At 39.3% G+C, this 21987-nt stretch overlaps 1 protein-coding gene across 11 annotated transcripts in view; it reads left to right on the top strand.

Moving 5' to 3' along the window:
• senp6a (SUMO specific peptidase 6a) overlaps positions 1-21987 on the top strand; it is a 160230-nt gene that overhangs the window by 107613 nt on the left and 30630 nt on the right. For all 11 annotated transcript variants that reach the window (XM_072581154.1, XM_072581152.1, XM_072581156.1 and 8 more), the window contains 5 exons: positions 3992-4025; positions 5179-5358; positions 8030-8247; positions 20098-20189; positions 20848-20964. In XM_072581154.1, coding sequence (XP_072437255.1) covers positions 3992-4025; positions 5179-5358; positions 8030-8247; positions 20098-20189; positions 20848-20964 — 641 coding nt within the window. The remainder of the gene's footprint in view (positions 1-3991; positions 4026-5178; positions 5359-8029; positions 8248-20097; positions 20190-20847; positions 20965-21987) is intronic.

The following is a 21987-nucleotide window of genomic DNA, read 5'->3' as shown; positions in this document are numbered from 1 at the left end:
AGCAGGGTTAGAAGGGAGGGAAGGTTTGGAAAGGGGAGAAAGGAAAGGAAAATAGATTTATGTAGTTCCTTTGACTTCAGATGTAAGCTGAGGACTGTAGGAGTAAATTACAAACTTCTGAAGTCCAGTCACTTCAACTGTCAGTGAAAGTTCACCAGATTCATTCTTACTCATATCACTGAAGTCTAAAAGAATGAGATGAAATTGTATTGAAACACAAAACTCTGAATGAGTTGAGGGGTTAGATATTGGGATGATGCTTGCCCTCATTGGGCAATAGAAGAATTTGGGAGCATAGTTTAAAAATAGGGGCTGTCCCACTTAATATCAAATGGAGAGGAAATTCTTCTTTGAGGATCATTAGCTCTCAGAATTCATTCCAAGAAAACATTACATGCTTGAACATTTTCAATATTGAATTCAAGATTTTTTTGATTCAGAAAGGAGTCTAAGGTCAAGGTGCAAAATACAGTCATGGTGAGATCAGAAATCATGTTTTTGAATGCCAGAGGAGGTGCAATGTACTACCCTCCCCTTTCTTTCTCTTAGCTCCTGTTTATAAGATCCTATCATGGCTTACTTGACCTTGCTTTGGATTTTGAAGGCATCTGAATCAGATCTCCCACTCAACAAAGCAGTTACATGATTACAAAGCAATTGCAGGATTATAATGAGGTTGCTAGGAGCAGAATCCACAGAGCCTAATAATTTACTGGTTGATGAATGGAATGAGAGTTCCTCATGGTGTTCTTGATATTTATCTAGGATTTGTTTGGCAACAGAGAGAGTGTTGTGGAGATTCCTCTGGAAAGCATAAAACCTCTGGGAGGTTTCCTCAGCCACTGGAAGTAGGAGAATATATATCAGGATTTTTCCTGCAATGAGCAAGAGAGAACTACCTCAACATTTCTTAGAGTATGATTTATCTCTCGAAGTTAATTACACTTGTTGCATTCCTGGAATTCCTTTTCCTTATCCTTATAAACCCATGGAATAATTGCATGAAGCTTTTACTTGAAAAAAATCATCTTGGCTGGATACCTTTGAGTCTGCTTGTTTGTTTTTTGGTTTTCAACTATTTGACAGTTTGTTGCATCAAAAACATGGACTCCACAATAGGGGAATAATCTTGGAGAATGTCTTCTGCCACTATGGATAAATGGTTGATTTAAAAATATTCTTACAAGTCGATGGATGATTAGATTAGATTAGATAACATTTACCCCTGCCCCTAATACTACAGGCAATTTAACATGGCCAATTCACCTAACCTGCACATTTTTGGACTGTGGGAGGAAACCGGAGCACCCGGAGGAAACCCATGCAGACACTGGGAGAATGTGCAAACTCCACACAGTTAGTCACCTGAGGCGGGAATTGAACCCGGGTCTCTGGTGCTGTGAGGCAGCAGTGCTAACAACCGTGCCACCATGCTGCTCATTGTAATTCTTAGAAACTAAACAATCTTGTGACTGCAAGGAATTTTGTCCATTTGATTCTGATCTAAAGATGGCCCTGGTGGCTTAAAAAATTTGGTTTATCATAATCAACATAACAACATTGAATAATGTAGATTTTCCATTCTCACCATTTGTTCTTTATATCCCAGATCTGTCTTTTGGCTTTATCCTTGCACTGTTGGAATGCTGTCTTGATGTGCCCCTCAGGCAGTGAAGGCTGCTCAGTTTTGTCCTTGTGGGTCGCATATTTTTTCTTTGTTTTTAAACCCATTCTGGTGACGAGAAATTGAATGCATTCCTCTGGGTATGGGAATCTAATATAGCTGACTTGCTTTGATTCTGCTTTTGAGTTGGAAATGTGAAGGTTTACTAGTTTGGTCATTAGCTGCATTTGAATTTTTTTTCTTGGCTCAGTCTGCTTGAAGACTGAGACATTAATTTTTTTTATATAGCACTTAAACATAGTAAAACATCTTTGGGTGCTTCACAAGATCATTATAAATTACAATTTAACGTTAGATCACTTAGGCCAAACGACATGACCTTTGGTCAAAAGCTAGGTTACTTCAGCATCTAAAAGGAATCAGAATGAGAACTACTTTGGGTAGAAATTCCAGAGGAAGTGAGGACTGCAGATGCTGGAGATCAGAGCTGAAAACGTGTTGCTGGAAAAGCGCAGCAGGTCAGGCAGCATCCTTCAGGAAGAAGGGCTCGTGTCCGAAACGTCGATTCTCCTGCTCCTTGGATGCTGCCTGACCTGCTGCACTTTTCCAGCAACACTTTTTCAGCTCTAGAAATTCCAGAGCTTGACTTTGGCATTTGAAGACCCATGTTAGTGATTACAACAAGAGATATACAAGAGATCAGAATTTCAAAATCTTGTTGGATTGTAGGGTTGGTGGAGGTTATGAGTTAGTAAAAAGAAAGACTATCAAGGATTTTCATGTGTAATGAGAACTCTAAAATCAGTAGTGCAGATTAGGAGTCATGATTAAATGGGATTAGTGAGAGTTAGCATTCAGGCAGCAAATTTTGAGTTGAGCTCCACTTTATGAAGGGTGTATGATTGAGAGGTATCAAGAGGAATATTTGAATAGTCCAGAGCTAGTTAAAAACACATTCCTGGAGAAAATGGGATGAGAGGGGTTGAGCCAGCCCAGAAAGTGAGTATGTGTGGAGAATAGAGGAGAACCATGAAACTAAGAGGTGGCACCATCTAAAAGCAAAAGTCCAAGACAAAAACATTCAAATTGCAAATTTAATCTATGATGTGAAGAGTAACTAAGGTGGAACCATGCAGAGAGCCATCAAAAATCTTGGAACACTTGGCCTTCTACGACTCCATTTAGTAGCATGTCAGAGTGCCCATAGTGATCAGTAGCTACTCTTTTAGTAATGGGACATCCTGTTGCAATGCTTGTTGGAGATGGACAAAGTTAGAAATCAGAATTAGAGTGGGCTGAAAATGCACAGCAGGTTACGCAGCATCTGAGGAGTAGGAAATTCGAAGTTTCGGGCAGGAGCCCTTCATTAGGAATGAGGCTGGAAAGATGAAGAAGGTAGCTGGGAATGCAATTGGTGGATGGAGGAAAGGGTAAAAGTGATAGGTCGGAGAGGTGGGTGGAGCGGATAGGTGGGAAGGAAGATTGACAGGTGGGACAGGTCATGAGGATGGTTCTGAGCTGGAAGTTTGATGAATGCCTCACCTTCTGCCTCGGAACTCTTCAACCCCATGGCGTCAATGTGGACTTCACCAGTTTCCTCATTTCCCCACCCCCCACCTTACCCCAGTTCCCAACTTCCAGCTCGGAACCATCCTCATGACCTGTCCCACCTGTTAATCTTCCTTCCCACCTATCTGCTCCACCCTCCTCTCCGATCTATCACTTTTACCCCTTCCTCCATCCGCCTATTGCACTCCCAGCTTCCTTCTCCCCAGCCCCACCCCCTCCCATTTATCTCTCCACTCCAAGGCTTCTAGCCTCATACCTGATGAAAGGCTCCTGCCCGAAACGTCAATTTTCCTGCTCCTCTGATGCTGCCTGACCTGTTGTGTATTTCCAGCACCATTCTCATCTTGACTCTAATCTCCAGCATCTGCAGTCCTCACTTTCGCAAAGTTAGAAATCACATGACATCAGGTTATAGAACAACAGGTTAATTTGGAAGTACTAGCTTTCAGAGCGCTGCTTCATCAAGTAACTAGTTAGTCCTTCCAAAGAAACCTGTTGGACTATGACCTGATGATATGTGATTTTTAATTTGGTCCACTCCAGTCCAACAGCAGCACCTCCACATATTGGAGATGGAAACATTGCTATAAATTTCTAATTCTGAAGTGTCACCTAAAGTATGCAGCAAACCAATTTGAATTTAATTTAGATTGAGGTTTTGTTTGAAGAAAAGTGAAGATTTATTGAAGTGTTAGTTTGAAATATGTTGTAATTTTGTTCAATCTTTATTATTGATGCTGTTTAACAACTGAAGTTGTTGGATTTGCAAACACTAAAAACAAATTCTTCTACTTTCAGTTCAGCCTCGACTTCATCAAGGTCAGCATGGGAGGTAAGTCTATTCAATCAATTTCTAAACTGCGAATCGACGGACTGTAAAACTCAAATCCGAAAGTACAGTCCCCATATCAATTTGAGAAGAAAATAGAGTTGGAATGGGGAAGCAGTTGTTTAAAACTATTTCCTTAATAGAAGCACCTTTTGGAGAGTTTTTAGGTTTTAACCTCCATCTTGACATTGATGTTTCTTCATGTCCACAAAGACTGCAGAGGAAAGAAACCTAACTGTTTCAGTCCAGCATCAAACTAATAATCCGCTTCTCAAATAATTAAACATATGTTTTCTGGCAAAGGAAAAATTTATTTTATTCCTGAAGTAAAATGTGCAGAATCATGATCAAATGGATCAAAATATGCACGTGTTTTTAGTAATAATTACTACTGCAAAATGAAAACTAATTTTCATTTCCCATTTGGTGATTTTGTATTCTTTCTACTCTGCTAATCTTGTTCTTATATAGCATTATGCTACTTTTTCTCTTGTTAATCGATATGGTTACCATGAAGAAGAAGAATTGCCAACATTGTTTTATTTGGAACTATTTCATAATTAACTCAGTTGTAAATTAATTTATGTTTGTAGCCTTTGTGGAAAATTTCTTACAGTCCTTTTGTATACACTAGTTGATTTGACCGAGTTATTAACTTCTAGCTTTACAAAGTCTTTTTATTTAAGTTCCTCAATTGAGCTTTGTATCAGCTAAAGTGTCATCTTTGTGGGAGTCTTCCCTGTAGACCCTTTTATATTGTAAATTGATATTAGCAGCAAGATTCAAGAAACCATATTCTCTTGGAGCTTATTTACGTTAACAAGAGCAGTGGATAGAGAGTGTGGTGCTGGAAAAGTGCTGGTGCAGGTCAGGCAGCATCAGAGGGTGGGTACCCAACTGTTAACCAAACTGCTAATAAATTACTCTTCTGAAATGCTATGCTGGAGGCCAATCAAATGAGAAGTAGTGTTAAATCACTTAATGTAACAGTGAGCTTCTTGACATTTGGAATGTAATTTAAATTTCTTCCTTGTTGAATTAATTCTATCCATTTGTTGGTAGTTTCTTTATTAAAACTAAATCAAATCAGTAATAAAATTTATTTCATGTACAAAAAAGTGAATAGAAGACAATAATAATTATCCTTCCTTTGCAGTACCTAAAGAGTCATCCCAGGAGGTAGTTTTCAAAGCCTCAGAATTCACTATGTGTGAATGGTGTGGTTCACGTGTACTACCAGTACTTTTTCTCCAAATGACACCTGCTGCATGCCACAATATACGATCATCTCTCAAAATGAGCAAAGAGAAAAGCTGGTTTGATTCTCAAGGGACCAGTAAGTATAATCCATTGCATTAATAAAGTTAAATTGATAACTTGATCTTTTGTATGAATATCACTGTACTTAAGTGTATATGTCACTGTGTGTTAAATAATTTAACCACTACCACTGGTTGCTGACCTACTGTGACTTCTGATTCTTCAATATATCATTTTATATTCACATTCCCATTCTTCTCCATGACCTTTCCATACTGTCAGTCCAGTTTTGTGACCTACAATCCGAGGAAGTTTGATCTCTCATTCTGACCCCTCACTCATCCCCATTATTACCAAACCAGTGCTATCAGCTGACTGGATGTTAAATTCTTGGATTATATTCCTTCATCTCTTTCATCCCTCAATTCCACTTTTCTCATTCAAAATGAGCCTTAAAACCTGTCACTTTGAATGTTTTTCTCATCTGCCCTAATATCTCCTTGTGGGGCTTAATGTCATTTTTGTTTTAAGGCGTTTCTATGAAATTCTTTGGAATGTTTCACTGCGCTAACAGTACTCCATTAGTACAGGTTTTTATTGAACTAAAGCAGTTAGCAATATTTTAAGTGAAGAATAATAGCCACTTTGTAGAAATAGAATACCCTCCTCCTTATGTTGCTCTTCATGTCTCTACATCTATTAAATTTGAAAACTTGATCTCTTCATAGATCATGTTGAAACATGGATGAATATGACCCATTATGTCTGTCTTGCTCTTTTGAAAGTTTACCAATTAGTCATATTTCCTTTCCCTTTAATTCTACTGTTTCACATTTTACTATTTTATCCATTTCTCCATGTTCTTTTGAAAATATGATGGGCTGTTTCCAATTCATTTTAGCCAAATGATATTTCCAATTAATAAAGTTGGCCCTTTCCAATTAAGCACTTTGATTCTTGGTTTATGTTTGCTTTTTTCAACAAATACAATAAGTCTAACTGAATTATGTTCACGAACATGAAGTTATTATCCACAAATCCCCCTTTCACTTGCTCATTTTCTTATTGGGCTTGCTGAAAACTGGCTAAAAGTGTTCACGTGAAACAATTTCAGGAATTCTGTGCCTTCTATACCAGTAACGATTATTTTAAAACTCCCTGCTATTTCTGCCCTATTGTTTCTGCACTTCTGAGAGGTTTGCCCATATGGCTATCTTACTCTCTCTGGGGTTCTGTAGCATACTCCATAATGTTTGGTTATCTGTCTTCTGTTCCTTGTTTCAACCATTCTTGATAGTGCTTTAACAAATCATCTCTCCTCATGGCTGTGATTTATCTTAACTAATGTTGTGACCTCCCTGACAGATGAACATTCTCCACTGATTTGATGCACATTTGTAATCAGAACTATGCTGAAAAACAATTGATTGATCAAATTTAAGTTATGACAAGCTTAAATTAAATATTTCCCTGTGTCTTTCACCTCCATCCTTCATGTAGTGTGATGTTCTCCTCCACTGCATTTACTGTGATGGCAGTTTCTAAACATCCCTCCATTTTAATAAGTTCACTCTCCTTACTCTTCAGTTCTGCTTAATATCATGAAAACATCAATGAAATCACCCTTTTAATATTGTAAATTCTAGTGAGTGCAGTCCTAATTTTCTGACTTTGTCACAAGTGAACCCTTGGAGTCCAGTCCTGTGAATCTACAGTTTACCCCCTCCAAGGCCAGTGCATCCTTTCTATGATGTGGTGGTCCGAACTGAACGCAGTACTCCAGTCGGGGCATGTTTTCGAATCAATTGTATTCTAGTCCTCTACAGCTGAAGGTCTTGCGCTTTTTTGATGATTTTTTATACCTGTACATATGTTAATAATCTATGTAAAAGGACTCCTAAGTCATCTTGGACCTTTTCAATTTTCAATATATAGAAAACATACTGATTTAACCTTTACAGCTCCAAAATGAATAGCATCTTATTTACATGCATTGAAATCTACCATTTTCTCCGTTGACTAAATCCATTAATGTCTCTTTATTTTATGCTTCCATCTAAAATCTCACTGTATAACCTTTCTTTCTGTCATCAGCAAAGCTTAGTTATATTTTTTCTCTCATCATTTCAAGTTATTAATAAATACAGAGAATAATTGAGGCAGCAACACAGCTTTGTTGCATTTCTGTCCTCATCACATCGTACAATTAGTGGACAACCACTTCCCCACCCTCTGTCGTTTGCTTCTCAGGCAATTTCCCAATCCAGACTCTGATTTGCTTTTAAAACCAAGCTTTTGAGCGGCTTCATCAAATATCTTCTGGAGGTCCACGTAAAAGCCATCCATATACATTTCCTTCTCCATTACTCATACCTTCAAAAAAACCCTGTTTCATCAAGATTGATCTTGCCTTTAAAAATCCATAGTGTCTGTGTGAATTTCATCCATTTTCACTCTCATTCTACTTTTCTTCATGCCTCTGTCAATTGTGTTGGTGTAAATTCCTGTAACAATGCTATACAAATACCAGTTGTTTTATTAACTAATTTCCTATCGATGTTTAAACCTTGCTTCAACAGGCCTGCAAGTGTAGCAATTTATCATGTTCTTTTTGAAAATTATCCATTGCGTTACTTTCATAATACGACATAATAATGCAGAAAATAAATCGCACTTAAAGATCACCAATGTAACCTTTTCTTAATATATATGTACATTGACCAAGATTTGTATGTTCTATTTTGCAGCTACTGATGAACGGTACATAGTTCTGATTTTTGAAGCTCTTCCGGATCCTCAAGCAGCTGATATTTTGGAAAGGATTTTAATTGAAATTGGCAAAAGGAGCAATATACTAAACTTCTTTGCCACCATTTCTTTTTCTGAAGCAAATAGCAGGCTTCTTATTTTCACACAAAATCAAGAGGAACATCATGCAGGAAATCTATTGGTTAAAGACAGCGGGGTAAGTATGTTGCAGTTTTCCTGTGGTTCATTTCCACTAATGAAATTGTTTTATGGATGTTTAGGTGCAAACAAATAGAGATTTAATAGGAAATGATAAAACTTGGTTCTTCCATCCTCTTATTATGTCCAGGCTTCTTCTTTTTCCTGGAAGGATAAACCATGAAAATGTCTGCCAGAGATGGTTCTCTTCTCGAGGGAGTGGGAAGGGTATTTTCACCCTCTGTCTTTGTGAAGTTTCTTTGACACCCCCTAGTGTTACAATATATCAGTCCCACACACGTTTCACCAGTTAACCACTGAATTTACATCTGCAGTCTCTTTGTATCATACCTCTTTCAAAAAATGCATTTCAGATTTAAGGGCTTAACACACCTGTAGTACTAAAGGGTTCTGATTAATCAGTGCAATCTGGGGTGTGCACTTTGTGCAGACTCACTGACTTATTGTGCCACCTTGTGAAGTTTTAAAAGTAAATGAAGCATTGTGCAGTTTTCTAAAAACCAGAGGTCTGTGTCATAAGAAATGTGTGAGATATCTTCGTGTGTCTGTATGGGTTTCCTCCAGGTGCACTGGTAACCTCCCACAGTCCAAAAATGTTCAGGTCTTCAGAGGGTCGCTGTTGTTACGACACAGGTAAACCCGTCTGCTAATTTAAACCTGACACAGAAGCTCACTGTGTGCCATAATCTGTTAAATTTTGAGAGGCAAAAACCATCCCACATCTCATTATTTAAAGTAAAAATTAACAATTTTATTGTTTACGTCCAAAAGAGAACATTAATACAACAACTATTTAGAACTCCTTGCTCTTAAACCCATCTTTTACCTCCCCTTCCACAATACAGGTTCAATTTTAAAAAAAAACAATGAAGATTTCCGAAAAATAATCACATTTCAAAATACGTCTCCCCTGTCGTCTTTTCTTTGATCTTCTGCTGCACAGTGTTTCCTATGGACAGGTACCTTTCAAGAGAGCTATTCGGCTAACAGTTTGTACTTGTTGGTGCCCTTTGCTGTTCTCCCCCTATCTGTTCAAAATGTTATACTCCAAAACATTGGATCATTACATTGGTTTGATGTCATCTCAAACAGTAAAATTCAAATTCGATAGGAGTTTGGTATCTGGGGCATAATTTAAACTGATTGGCCAAATTTGAATTTGGTTTTGTTCCATGGGCATGACAACACCACTCCAGCTATTTGTTTCAACCAAATGTTACATTTTTAAATTGTTCAGCACACTGTGCGCTTTGTCGGTTCTTGCCTGCTTCCTTTCTCTCTTAAAGGCACAGTACACACCTACACCTTCATAACTGTGTGGACTTAATGAATTGAATGGCCTACTTCCACTCTATAGGGGTTCTATGAAGTATGGAGATTCCAAAGTGTTGACAATTTTTTCAGTACTTTAAGTAAATTAGACCCTAAGACACAGGAGCAGGAATTAGGCCGTTTGGATCATTGAGTCTGCTCTACCATTCAATCATGGCTGATAGGTTTTTCAACCCCATTTTCCCGCCTTCTCCCTGTAACCCTTGATCCCCTTGACAATCAAGAACTTAACTATCTCGGTGTTAAATATACTCAATTACCTGACCTCCACTGCCTTTTCTGGCAATGAATTCCACAGATTCACCATTCTCTGGCTAAAGGAGTTTCTTCTGATTTCCATTCTAAAGAGTCTTCCCTTTACTCTAAGGCTATGCCTTTTGAGTCCTTATCTCTCCTGCCAATGGAAACATCGTCCCAACATCACTCTCCAGGCCATTCATTATTCTATAAGTTTCGATCAGGCGCCCCCTCATCCTTCTAAATTCTATCGAATATAGTCCTATAATCCTAGAGATCTCAAACATTCCTCATATGTTAAGCTTTTCATTCCTGGGATCATTCTCATGAATGGTTGAGGACACTTGCTTAATTTTCATTTTCATATTTTCTTCTTTTAATTTTGGTTTGGTGCTTTAAACTGTAAACTGAGCTATTGGTATTTCTGAACTAGCAATTCAAGGTAAAAGAAAAACCGATCAAACAAGTTTTTGTTTATTCAAGAGGCCAAGCCTGGAAGTTAATTACAGGTTGGTTCCTCGTCGAACAATTTTGTAGATGCTTTGTCACCAGGGAAGAGCATTATATTTAGATAGGTAGCAGAAGTTGGCTATTAATGAGGTTATTACCAGGGAATTGGTTCCAGCAAGTCTGGAAACGACCTTTTATGTCCAAGCACATTGCAGATGTTGAATGGTTACTGGGGCCTCGTAGAGCAGACTTCCAGTCTGTCAAGGAGTATTCAGAGTTTGATTTAGGTTTTGAACTTTTTTTTTCCCCCTGAGAGAGTCTGACTGTTGATGCTGCAGCCTGAAGATTTGAAAACCCTTTGCCCGACCTCGGGCAGCGCTCGGCACCTCAGAATGCAAAACTAAGTAATAAGTATTACTGCCTTTCCTGTAGTAATATTCTAAGTATTATTGAGTGAACTCGTAGTGGTGACTGTCATTGACATCTTCAGAAAATCAACCTTGGAACCATCATCTATGCCGATAGAACAAAACATTTAAGTAATTTGGCCGGAATTGATGCACAGTCACTGCAGTTATCGTAGTCATTATCACTCATCTAAATTCAGTTAAGTGGCACAGACACAATCAGCACCAGACTTCAGAGAATAATAAATGACTTTGACATCCAGTCAGATTAATGAGGCAATGTGCCTCCATCATTGCATGCAGATCATGGCCAATACACATGATGAACTTGTACGTTTCACTGCCCTATTTTAAGTTGGTGACCAGTGAAAAGGTAACCTTGATGCTACTCAATTTTCTCTTAGCCTAATTAAAGAACTATATGTAGTTCTTTAATTAACAACATAATGTGCTGTTAAAAAAATTAAAGTATGTGATGGCCTTTGCACATAAACAAAGAAATTGCATGGTATTCAGCAGAATGCATGTTTCATTAACTTCTTACTTCCCCAAGTCAGTGTGCTAGACCAATCTGCAACATCAGTAGCGTATCATCAGAATCCGTAAATCCATTCATAAATGCACTGGTAAGCTGAGAAATTCATATGTGATCCCTGGTTACTGTTTTTACCTGAATTCCCTTAGCGCCAAACTGAATATAGTACATTTTTATTTATCTGTATTGTAATGACACAAGGTTTCCATTCCTGATTCATTGACCTCACTGGAAAGTAATGTGTCATTTTGGATGCCATGTGCAAGCTATGATACCATCTATTAAAACTGCCTTCCATACGGATATGAGCAACGCTAGAAGTATTAGCCCATGTGTGGCACATCATGTCTGCTTTTCGCTTAAATAAAATCAGGGTTGAACTTCTATATCAACTCTCCTTTTTCAGCCAATCCATTAATTTCCTTAGCACCCAAAATCTAATGCTCTCAGCCTTAAATAGTTTCTTCAACTGGGCATCCACAGCTTTTTAGAGTAAAGAGTTCCAAAAATTCACAATCCTCTCAATAAAGAAATTTCTCTTCATTTTGGCCCGAAACAGGCAACATCCTATGCTGAGGCGTTCCAGCCTTGGAAAATTGCCTCTTAGCATCCAGTTTTCTAATCCTTATATATCCCAATATATCCTCATTCTTTTAAACTCCAGAGAATACAGGCCCATTCTACTTGTCTAAGGCAAGTAAATTCGAACATAAGACATAGGAACAGAAATTAGGCCATTCAGCCCATTAGGTGGGCTCCGCCGTTGGGGAAGTAAGAAGTTAATGAAACATGCATTCTGCTGAATACCATTGCAATTTCTTTATGTGCAAGTTTCTCAACCTCATTCTCCTGCTTTTTCCCCATAACCCTTGATCCTCTTGATAATCAAGAACCTGTCTATCTCCATCTTAAGTATACTCATTGACCTGGCCTCCACAGCCTTCTGTGGCAATGAATTCCAGAGATCCACCACTCCTTGGCTGAATAAGTTTCTCTTTTTATCTCGGTTATAAAAGACCTTTACTCTAAGGTTGTGCCCTCGGGTCCTAGTCTCTCCTACCAATGGAAACATCTTCCCAACATCTACTCTGTCCGGGCCATTCAGTATTCTGCAAGTTTCAGTTAGATTTCCCCCTATATCCTTCTAAACTCCATCGAGTATAGATCCAGAGTCCTCAAACTTTCCTCATGTTAAGCATTTCATTCTGGGGTCCATCCTCATGAACCTCCTCTGAACACACTCCCGGGCCGGTACATCCTTTTTGAGATATGGGGCCCAATACTGCACATCGTACTCTAAATGTGGTCTGACCAGAACCTTTTTAGAGCTTCAGAAGTACACCCGTGCTTTTATATTCAAGTGCTCTCAAAATAAATGCCATCAATGCATTTGCCTTCCTAATAACTGACTCAACCTGCAAGTTCATCTTGAGAGAATCCTGGACTAGAACTCCCAAGTTTCTTTGCACTTTAGGTTTCTGAATTTTCTCCCCATTTAGAACATAGTTCATGCATCTATTCTTCCTACTAAAGTGCATGACCTCACACTTTCCTATGTTGTAATCCATCTGCCACTTCCTTGCCCACTCTCCTAACCTGTCCAAATCCTTCTGCAAACTCCCTGCCTCCTCAATGCGACCTGTCCCTCTATCTATCTTTGCATCATCTGCAAACTTAGTCAGAATGCCCTTGGTTCCTTCATTGAGATCATTAATGTATAAAGTGAAAAGTTGTAGTCCCAACACTGGACCTTTCAGATCACCACTTGTCACCAGCTGCCATCCTGACAAAGACCCTTTTATCCCCACTCTCTGCTTTCTGCCAGGCAACCAGGTTTCGATCCATGGTAGCACCTTGCCTCTAACACCATGGGTCCTTCTCTTTCTTAGTAGCATCCTGTGTGGCACCTTGTCCAAGGCATTCTTGAATTGCAGGTAATACACCAAGGAGGGCCAATAGATGTTAACTTGCTCATTACTTCCTCAAGGCGTTAAAGCAGATTTGTCAGGCATGACCTACCCTGATGAAACCATGCACTTTGCCCTGTTTTACCATACACTTCCAAGTATTCAGAAATCTCATCCTTCACAATGGATTCCAGGATCTTACCCACGACTCAGGTTAAGTTAATTGATCTGTAATTTTTCATCTTAAACCTTACTGCCTTTTTTATAGATATTTTTATTGAAAATTTAACATAATTTTTATAAGTTTACAAAATAAAAAAACAAGTATAAACATTGATATACAATTAAATCTTAAATAAATAATAACCAAAATTTAACAAAAGAAAAATACAGAGAGAAAAAAACAAAACTCAACTAACTACTAATCTAACCTACAACTAACCAGAGTGTATAATTAAGTCTCTTACAATATTCAAATAAGAGGAAAAAAAACCCAATGGATAACACAGAAATTGGGTAGTAGGATACATGCTCGGAATGTATTAACATCAAATGTAACAAAGCCCGTATTCGTGCGGGATTCCTCTCCCAACGGGCCCTGGACCAGCCAGGTTTGCCATCTCAATTAAATAAAAGCCCTTGTTAGGATGGCTGAAATATCTGTATTTATATAATTCAAGACGGGCTGTCATATTTTATGCAATAATGCGGTCTTTTGGTGCACCATATTTGTAAGGACGTCAAGGGGATACATTCCATAATTAATCTGTGCCAATTTGAAAGTCCAGGGGGACCCTCAGCCACCCAGTTTACCAAAATATTTTTCCTTGCACAGAAAGAGAGAATAGAAAATAATCTCTTCCCGTGCATATCCAGGGAGGGTAAGTTCGAAAAGCCCAAAAGGAGAGATACTGGGTCCACTCTAATTTCCGTTCCTAAGATTTCTGTCAGAGCACTTGCTACTTTAGTCCATTATTGGATGGCCCTTAATAAACCCCGTCTGATCCTCCTTTATAATATGTGGCAATACCCTTTCTAGCCTCAATGCTAATGTTTCAGAGAGGATTTTAAAATCTACATTCAGCAAGGATATTGGTCTGTATGACACACAATCTTCTGGGTCCTTTCCTTTTTTAAGGATAAGCGAGATATTCGCCTCTTTCAGTGAAGGCGGGAGACAGCCCTGACTGTATGAATAGTTATACATGTCCATAAGTGGACCAGCCAATATTCCTGGAAAAGCGCAGCAGGTCAGGCAGCATCCAAGGAGCAGGAGAATCGATTCTCCTGCTCCTTGGATGCTGCCTGACCTGCTGCGCTTTTCCAGCAACACATTTTTCAGCTCTGATCTCCAGCATCTGCAGTCCTCACTTTTTCTCCCAGTCAATATTCCTGTAAATTCTTTATAGAATTCAGCTTGAAAGCCATCTGGGCCAGGAGCCTTACCGCTCTGAAGTTGCCTGATTGCATCAAGTATTTCTTGGATTGTTAGGGGAACATTCAGGACTGATACCTGTTCTGGAGTTAGGTCCGGAAAGGTCAGGTTTTTAAAAAATGACTGCATCCTCCTAGTCCTGTCTTCGCAATCCTGCGATTTATATAAATCAGAATAAAATTTTCTAAAGATTGCGTCAAAATACCCGTACCTTCCTTGATAGACGTGATAGTTTGCGGGGCCTTCTTTTTCTTTGCAAGAAATGCTAAGTATCTACCAGGTTTATCGCCACATTCATATAACCTTTGTTTTACAAATAATATTTCCCTCTTAGCCGTTTGGGTAAGCGTGGTGTTTAGAGCTGTCCTAAGGGCCGTAATCCTTTGTAATTTGATAATAGAAGGTCTGTCAGCGTATGCTGTTTCAGCCGCTTTTAAGCGAGCTTCAAGCAGACGCTGTTGTTTTCCCTTTAATTTTTTCTGGGTCACTGAGTATGAGATAATCAAACCTCGCGCGTAAGCTTTGATGGTCTCCCACATCATTGATGGGTTGCTAGTCATATCTGAATTAATTTATAAAAAAGTTTTAAGTTCTTGAGAGAAGTACTTTACAAATTTACTGTCTTTCATCAGGAAGGGGTCCATACGCCAATGCCGGGGGGATGTCTCATTGTTCCTCGCCTTGATTTCTATATATACAGCAGCATGATCAGAAATTACTATACTGCCTATTTTACAGGATGATATGGAATTTTAAAAAATCGAGGGTGCAAAAAACCTATCGATTCTAGTATGACATTTATGTGGATTGTAGTAAAAAGAAAAATCTCTGCCCTGTGGATGAAGGCATCTCCATACATCTACTAGTCCTAATTCTTTGTTCAAATCCACCAATTGTCTAGATCTGGGAGATACTCCTGCAGTACTCTTGGGAATCCTATCTATTTCCGGATCCATAATACAACTAAAGTCTCCCCCTATAATTGTATGACGAGCACCGAGAGCCATCAATTTTGAGAAGGCTTCCGTTATAAATTTAAAAGGATGTGCCAGGGGGCAATACAAATTTAAAATGCCATATTCCTCTCCATTAATCAGAATATATCGCCCAGATTCGTCTTTTATCTGATTTTAGGATTTTGAAAGGGAAATTCTTCCGAATAAGAATAACAACTCCCCTGCTTTTTGAGTTAAAAGAAGAAAAAAAAGGCCTGATCAAATCCACCCTGTCGTAATTTCAAGTGTTCTTTATCCAATAAGTGTGTCTCCTGTAGGAGAGCAATATAGACCTTTTCTTGAGGTTTGATAATATTTTCTTCCTTTTTGACTGGTGAATTACTCCCCTTGACATTCCAGATGCACCACTTAACCGACTGATCAACCATAATTGTCCGGGCAAATCCGAGACCCCTCGGGAGGGGAAACCCAATCCAGAACATCCCAAGCATAGAGTGTATAAAATTCACAAAAATAAAGGCTCTCTAATACACTCACTCACAACAGTATAATAAAAAAAAATTCTAAATAAAACAAATATAAAACATATTTAAATGGAGATTTTCCCCCTTGTTCCCCAAGGGTATCACTTCCTTTCCAAAAGTCCATCGTATCCTCACCCAACCAGTGCCCCACCCTTGACCTAGGCGCTCCTCAACAGAATGAAGAAAATTCAAATATACTACAGAGCTAGAGTTAACAGTGAGCACTTTACTCCCCCCCCCCCCACATCCCCCCCTCCCACACCAACACCTGGATATATTTGGTAATGTTAATACCATGTATAAACATATATAACTATAAAATTACAACCTCAACAAGTAATAATTAAATATAATAATACAAAATAGCACGGGGAAACAACCCCGCTCCTCGAGACAGAGATAAAATAGGATAAGGTAACCACCTCCCCCCACCAACATTAACTAGACCCCCCCCCCCGGCCTATATATAAAATTAAGTAGAGAACAAATAAATAAATCCCTCTCCCCAACCCCCAAGATAATATTAAACAGTAAGGTTAAAAAAAAGGATTAATATATTAATAAAAAGAGGGTATGTAAACCGGAGTGGGAGGAAAGCAAGCCAACATCAATGAACTCTCACAATTTATCTAAGAGAGTCCAAAAATTCCTTGGCCTTTTCCGGCGATCCAAAGTTATACACGGACCCTTCATGGTTAAAGTGTAGCGTCGCTGGGTAGTGCAAGGAATATTTAAGTCCCTTAAACACTTCTTTGTCTCATCAAACGCCTTCCTCTTTCAGACCAGAGCTGGGGAAAAGTCCTGGAATAACATGATCTTGGATCCTTTATAGATCATGGCTTGGGGATCTTTTCCAAGATTTCTGGAGGCTTCTAAGAGTATCTGCCTCTCCTTGTAGCTCTGCAGCCGGAACAGCATCGGGCGGGGGTGCTGGTTCGAGCCGGGCCCGCGTATTGCAACCCGGTAGGCCCATTCCACCCTTACCTGACCTGATCCAGCCTCCAGATTTAACAGCTGTGGAAGCCATTGTTCAAGGAACACTAAGCTGACCTTCCTCTTCCCGTTCGGGAAGGCCCAGCAAACGAATATTTTTTTTGGCGACCTCGATTGTCTGAGGTCCAGACTCGCTGTTCGAGAGTCCGGACCCGATCCACGGCCGATTGTGCTGCAGTTTCGGAGGTCGCGGCCTTTAGCTCCGCCCCTCCGACTCGGCGCTCGATTTCCTTGATGTCTCGGTCGTGCTTTTGCAGCGCTGCCAAGAGTGAGTCCCATCCGGTTCGGGATTCTTCTATTAAAGTGTCTATCCTCGCATCGAGTTTGGAGATTATTTCCAGAAGACTTGCCACCATAGGTAAGTCCCCCAGGGTGGCTGCGGACGCCTCTGCTGTAGCTGGGGTGGGCGGGGGAGGGGTTCCTGCCTGCTGAGAGCTGCGGGCTCCCTTCCCTTTAGTCATTTTTACTGGAGATTAAATTGTTTAAATTCAATACTAAACAACTAATTACATTAAGTAAAAACTATTTTAAATGATTTGGTGAGTGTGGTGGGGGCGGGTGACCCACTTTGCCCAAGTCTTGGGAGGAGCACTGTAGACTCAGACTTGCTGGGTCGCTGCCATCTTGGATCCCTCCCTTACTGCCTTTTTAAACAGGGTTGTCAAGTTAGTGATTTTCCAGTCCTCTGGAACCTTCCCTGACTAACGATTCCTGAAAGATCACCACTAGTGCCTCCACTATCATTTTAGTGATCTCCCTTAGAAACCTGGGGTGTCTTAGTCCATCTGGTCTAGGTGATATATCCACCTTCAGGCCATTCAGTTTTTCTAGCATCTTCTTGATCATGGCCACCATACTAAGCTCTATCCCCCTCACGTACTCAAATTTTTGGGATATTACTCATGTCTGCACTGTGAAGACTGATGCGAAGTAAATATTCAATTCATCAGCCATTTCCTTCCCCACTGCTATCTCTCTAGTGACATTTTCCAGCAACCCAATGTACTCTTTTGCCTCTCTTTTGCCCTGTATTTATTTAAAGAAGCCCTTACAGTCATCCTATATGTTACTAGCTAGCTTACTCTCCTATTTAATCTTTTTTTTGTTCCATTCTATTGGTCCCTGTAAGCTTCCCAATCCTCTGGTTTCCCTCTGCCCTTTGCCACATTATTTGCTTTCTCTTTTGCTTTTATGCTATCCCTGACTTCTTGAGTCAGCTATGGTTGCCTCATTTCCCACCTCCCCCCCTATATTGTTGCCTTTATTCAGTTTTAATACCACTTCCCCTGATTCTATCTTCTCCCTCTCCAATTGCAGAGTAAATTCAATCATATTATGATCACTGCCTCCTAAGAGTTTCTTCACCTTAAGCTCCCTTATCAAGTCTGCTTCATTGCACAACACTAAATCCAGTAGTGCCTGTTCCCTCGTGAGCTGCTCCAAAAAGCCATCTTGTAGACATTCAACAAATTATTTTTCTTGCAATTCACTACCAACCTGATTCGCTGAAAGTCATCTATGATGAATAACCTATAATATAAAATCCAATGGCAACATTTGAAGAAAATTAGGAGAGTTCACTTGACATCTCCCAGTATCCTGGCCAGTATTTATCCATCAACCAACATCTAAAACAAATGTAATTGGTCATTTATTTCATTTCCATTTGTGTGAGTTAACTATGTTTAAATTGGCATTCCTTATGTTGCAACAGTTATTACAGTTCTCAAGTTGTCCTAGTTGTAATTTGGTTGTGGAGATGCTGTGAGGTCATGAATGATATTATATAAATGTAGTCTTAGCAGCCTACAGGCTCTTGCAATCAAAGCTCCGAAATTAAGAATGGTTTCTCCTGAAAGGAGCAACGAATGTTACCAGGATCTGCAAATCTATATAAACATGAATTGGCAATCTCAGCAGAAGAGCTGTTTATTAGGAGCAGAAGAGAGGGGCCACCATTACTGAGGAAATGCTGTTTCTGTTCTTCATATGAAGGACATTTTACATGGTCCTGGATCAGTGACCTTGCTGCTCTGACAATGGCAGTCAGGCACTAATTTTGGCAAGTGAGGTTCTTTTATGCAGTTTTCCTGCTCATTCAGTGCAATATCACTGGCTTGCTATCGATATAGTTTGACCCCTATTTTTCATTGACAGTTATGTTTCAAGGTAGACTGTGGCATGTTTTAAAAAATCTGAATAGGTTTCTAACGGTATACAAGGTGTAATAATGTCGAAGTAAGGTCTGTTCAGGTATTATCAACCTTCAACTTGCCATGAAAGGATGTTGCAAATGTCAACTTCACCTGCTTCCCAAACTAGTGAAAGTAGGTTTTCTACTGAATTGAGTCAGCAAGTTAATGAAGTTTCAGACCAAGCAGTATTCGACCAGATATAATTAAAGTTCTAATTAAATGTGAAACACTAGTTATTTTCATTCCTTCTGTAAATGAAAGGAACTGAAGTTTTCAAGAACTAATTGACCTGCTGTGATTGGTTGCTAAGAACTAAGAACTAAAGATAGGCACAGGATATCAGATAGTTGAGAGGGACAAGGCTCTCACAGCAAACTGACAATGGAAGTGGGAGAGCCTTAAAATAGTATGACGAGGCAGTACTATCTGTTAGTCTAATGGAGGGAAAAATTACTGGAATAACAGCAGTAAGTTACTATGTTTTCCTTTCTCTCTGCCCGCCCCTGCAACTCCCCTTCCCCCAAGTTCATGTTGCTCTTTCTCAGTGTATCTGTCTCTCTCGCTTCCGCTCCCCCCTCTCTCCTGCTCCATCAGTGTCTCTCTCTCTCTCTCTCTCCCTCTCTCTCCCTCTCTCTCTCTCCCTCTCTCTCTCTCCCTCTCTCTCTCTCCCTCTCTCCCTCTCTCTCCCCCTCTCTCTCTCCCCCACTCCCCCCTCTCTTCCATTCTCCGTGTCTCTTTCTCTGTCTCCCACTCTCCCTCTTACCACCCCCCTTTCTCTTGTCCACTCCCCCTCAATCCCTTCTTTCCCTCATTTCCCAACATTGCTTCTGTTTTCTTCTTTACCTACATGTCACATGTTTTTAATCTATTCTTCTAGGCTTCCTCCAAATATTGTTTGAGAAACGCCAGCCTTTCAACTGATGATGGTCTGGGAGCATCCCATACTTCCTTTACGGGTCCCATTGAAAAGTAAGTCTATTAAACTGAGAGGAAAACACTCAATAGTTAAGTAAAAGTCCTTGAAACAAACTAGAGTTTATTTCAGAATGATGATATAGACCAAATATGCTGTTGAAGTGATCCACAAGGCTGGTTTACGGCTTTCAATCATAAAATGTTACCTTTTTGAAGGTAACAAAAGCTATATTTTATAAAAGTAATTAACAGTTGACATATAGGTATGTATAAAATGAATGGGGACACAGAGGGGTTCAGATTCCCCATTCCATTTTGTACAGAATTTGGTGTTTCAATTGCTGATAGATTTTAAGCTGAGGCCAAATATTAGCCAATGGAGGAAGAAAATGCAGCAGAAATTTTCGCAACCATTAACTTTTCTGGAACCCTAAACCCACTAAATCACCAAATTTACTTTCTTGGTTTTTTTGTTGTACTTTTCTCCTCCTTACCACCCTTCAGCTCAATTAAGATGATTTCTGACGTGAACCTTACTGGAAGAGCATTTCTGCAGCAGCTTGGAATTTCATCTGGTGCTTTATACACTAAAATTGATTGCCACATAGTTTTGAATGTTGCACTGTCTAGAATGAGAAAATGCTTATAATTTGCATACATTTCCATCTCTCAAGGAATTTTATGGCTCCAAGTGTGGTTCTGTTTTTACCAGGCTGATAGTTTACCCACCTCCTCCATCCAAGGGCGGCATATCTGTGACTAATGAAGATCTCTATTGTCTGAAAGAGGGAGAATTCTTGAATGATGTTATCATAGATTTCTATTTAAAGTAAGTAATACTGTTCATTTTAAATTTCTGTAAGTATTAACGGGCAGTATAAATGAAGTGACTGTTTGTTTAAAAGCAGACTCTTGACCATGGCCCCATGGCTTTAATAGTCAGCAATGGGTAAAATGGTGAAGTCACTTTATGGATAAATAGCTGAATAGTGACACTTTAGTTAATAGAGAACAATAAGTATTAATATTATAAGAGAGTACTCGTGATTGACAAGCCACCTTTTTTTTTGTAACTCTATAACTGGAAACCACAGGTATTCCCTGCTAAATTATTTATTTGAACCATCAGAAGGATTTTTGCCTTGTCTCAAGTGGTAGATTTGACTGAGAATTTAAGGTAGAAAATTGACCTGGATAAGAATTTGTTGGCAGGCAGTGTGTTACACGGTCACAGGGAGTTGTTCAATGGAAAAGGTCACTTTGAAAGGAAAACAAAGTGTCAATGTTTGGATCCATTTTTTTATCTACATAAAAGATCTGCATATAAAAACCAGTTAAGTTTTGTTTTTAAATTGCAGACAGCATTAAACTAGGGACATAGGCAGTTAACAGTTTTTAGCCTGATGAAATATACAATGCAGTTGAACATTGGGTAGTGGTTTTCACTTTAAACAAGTGACATAAGTATAAAGTCAATGGCATTGATTTAGCATAAAAGGTTTTGAAAGAAAAGCTGAACAGTAACAGTGGACTCATTTTCAGAGTTGGCCATTCAGAGGAGGTAGATTACCGGCTCAAATAATACAGTGCACGTTTATAGAAATTGTGTGGAAGTTCATAAGTTGCCCTGATTAACATTTTCTACAATATTATCACTAGGCTATTACTCCAGAAACCCAGGTTTTGGAGGGCCCAGGTTTGAATCACAGCTGGAATTTGAATTGAATTTTTTTTTAAAAACCATGAAATCATTGTTGATTGTGGAGGTTCACTGATGTCCTTCAGGGAAGCGTCTGTGCTTACTGGGTCTGGTTTACATGTGAGTCTAGACCCACAGCAACGTAGTTAACTC

The sequence above is a fragment of the Chiloscyllium punctatum genome, chromosome 11, assembly GCF_047496795.1.
Source record: "Chiloscyllium punctatum isolate Juve2018m chromosome 11, sChiPun1.3, whole genome shotgun sequence".
Taxonomy (NCBI): Eukaryota; Metazoa; Chordata; class Chondrichthyes; order Orectolobiformes; family Hemiscylliidae; genus Chiloscyllium; species Chiloscyllium punctatum.
This window is presented reverse-complemented; position numbering and strand designations above follow the sequence as displayed.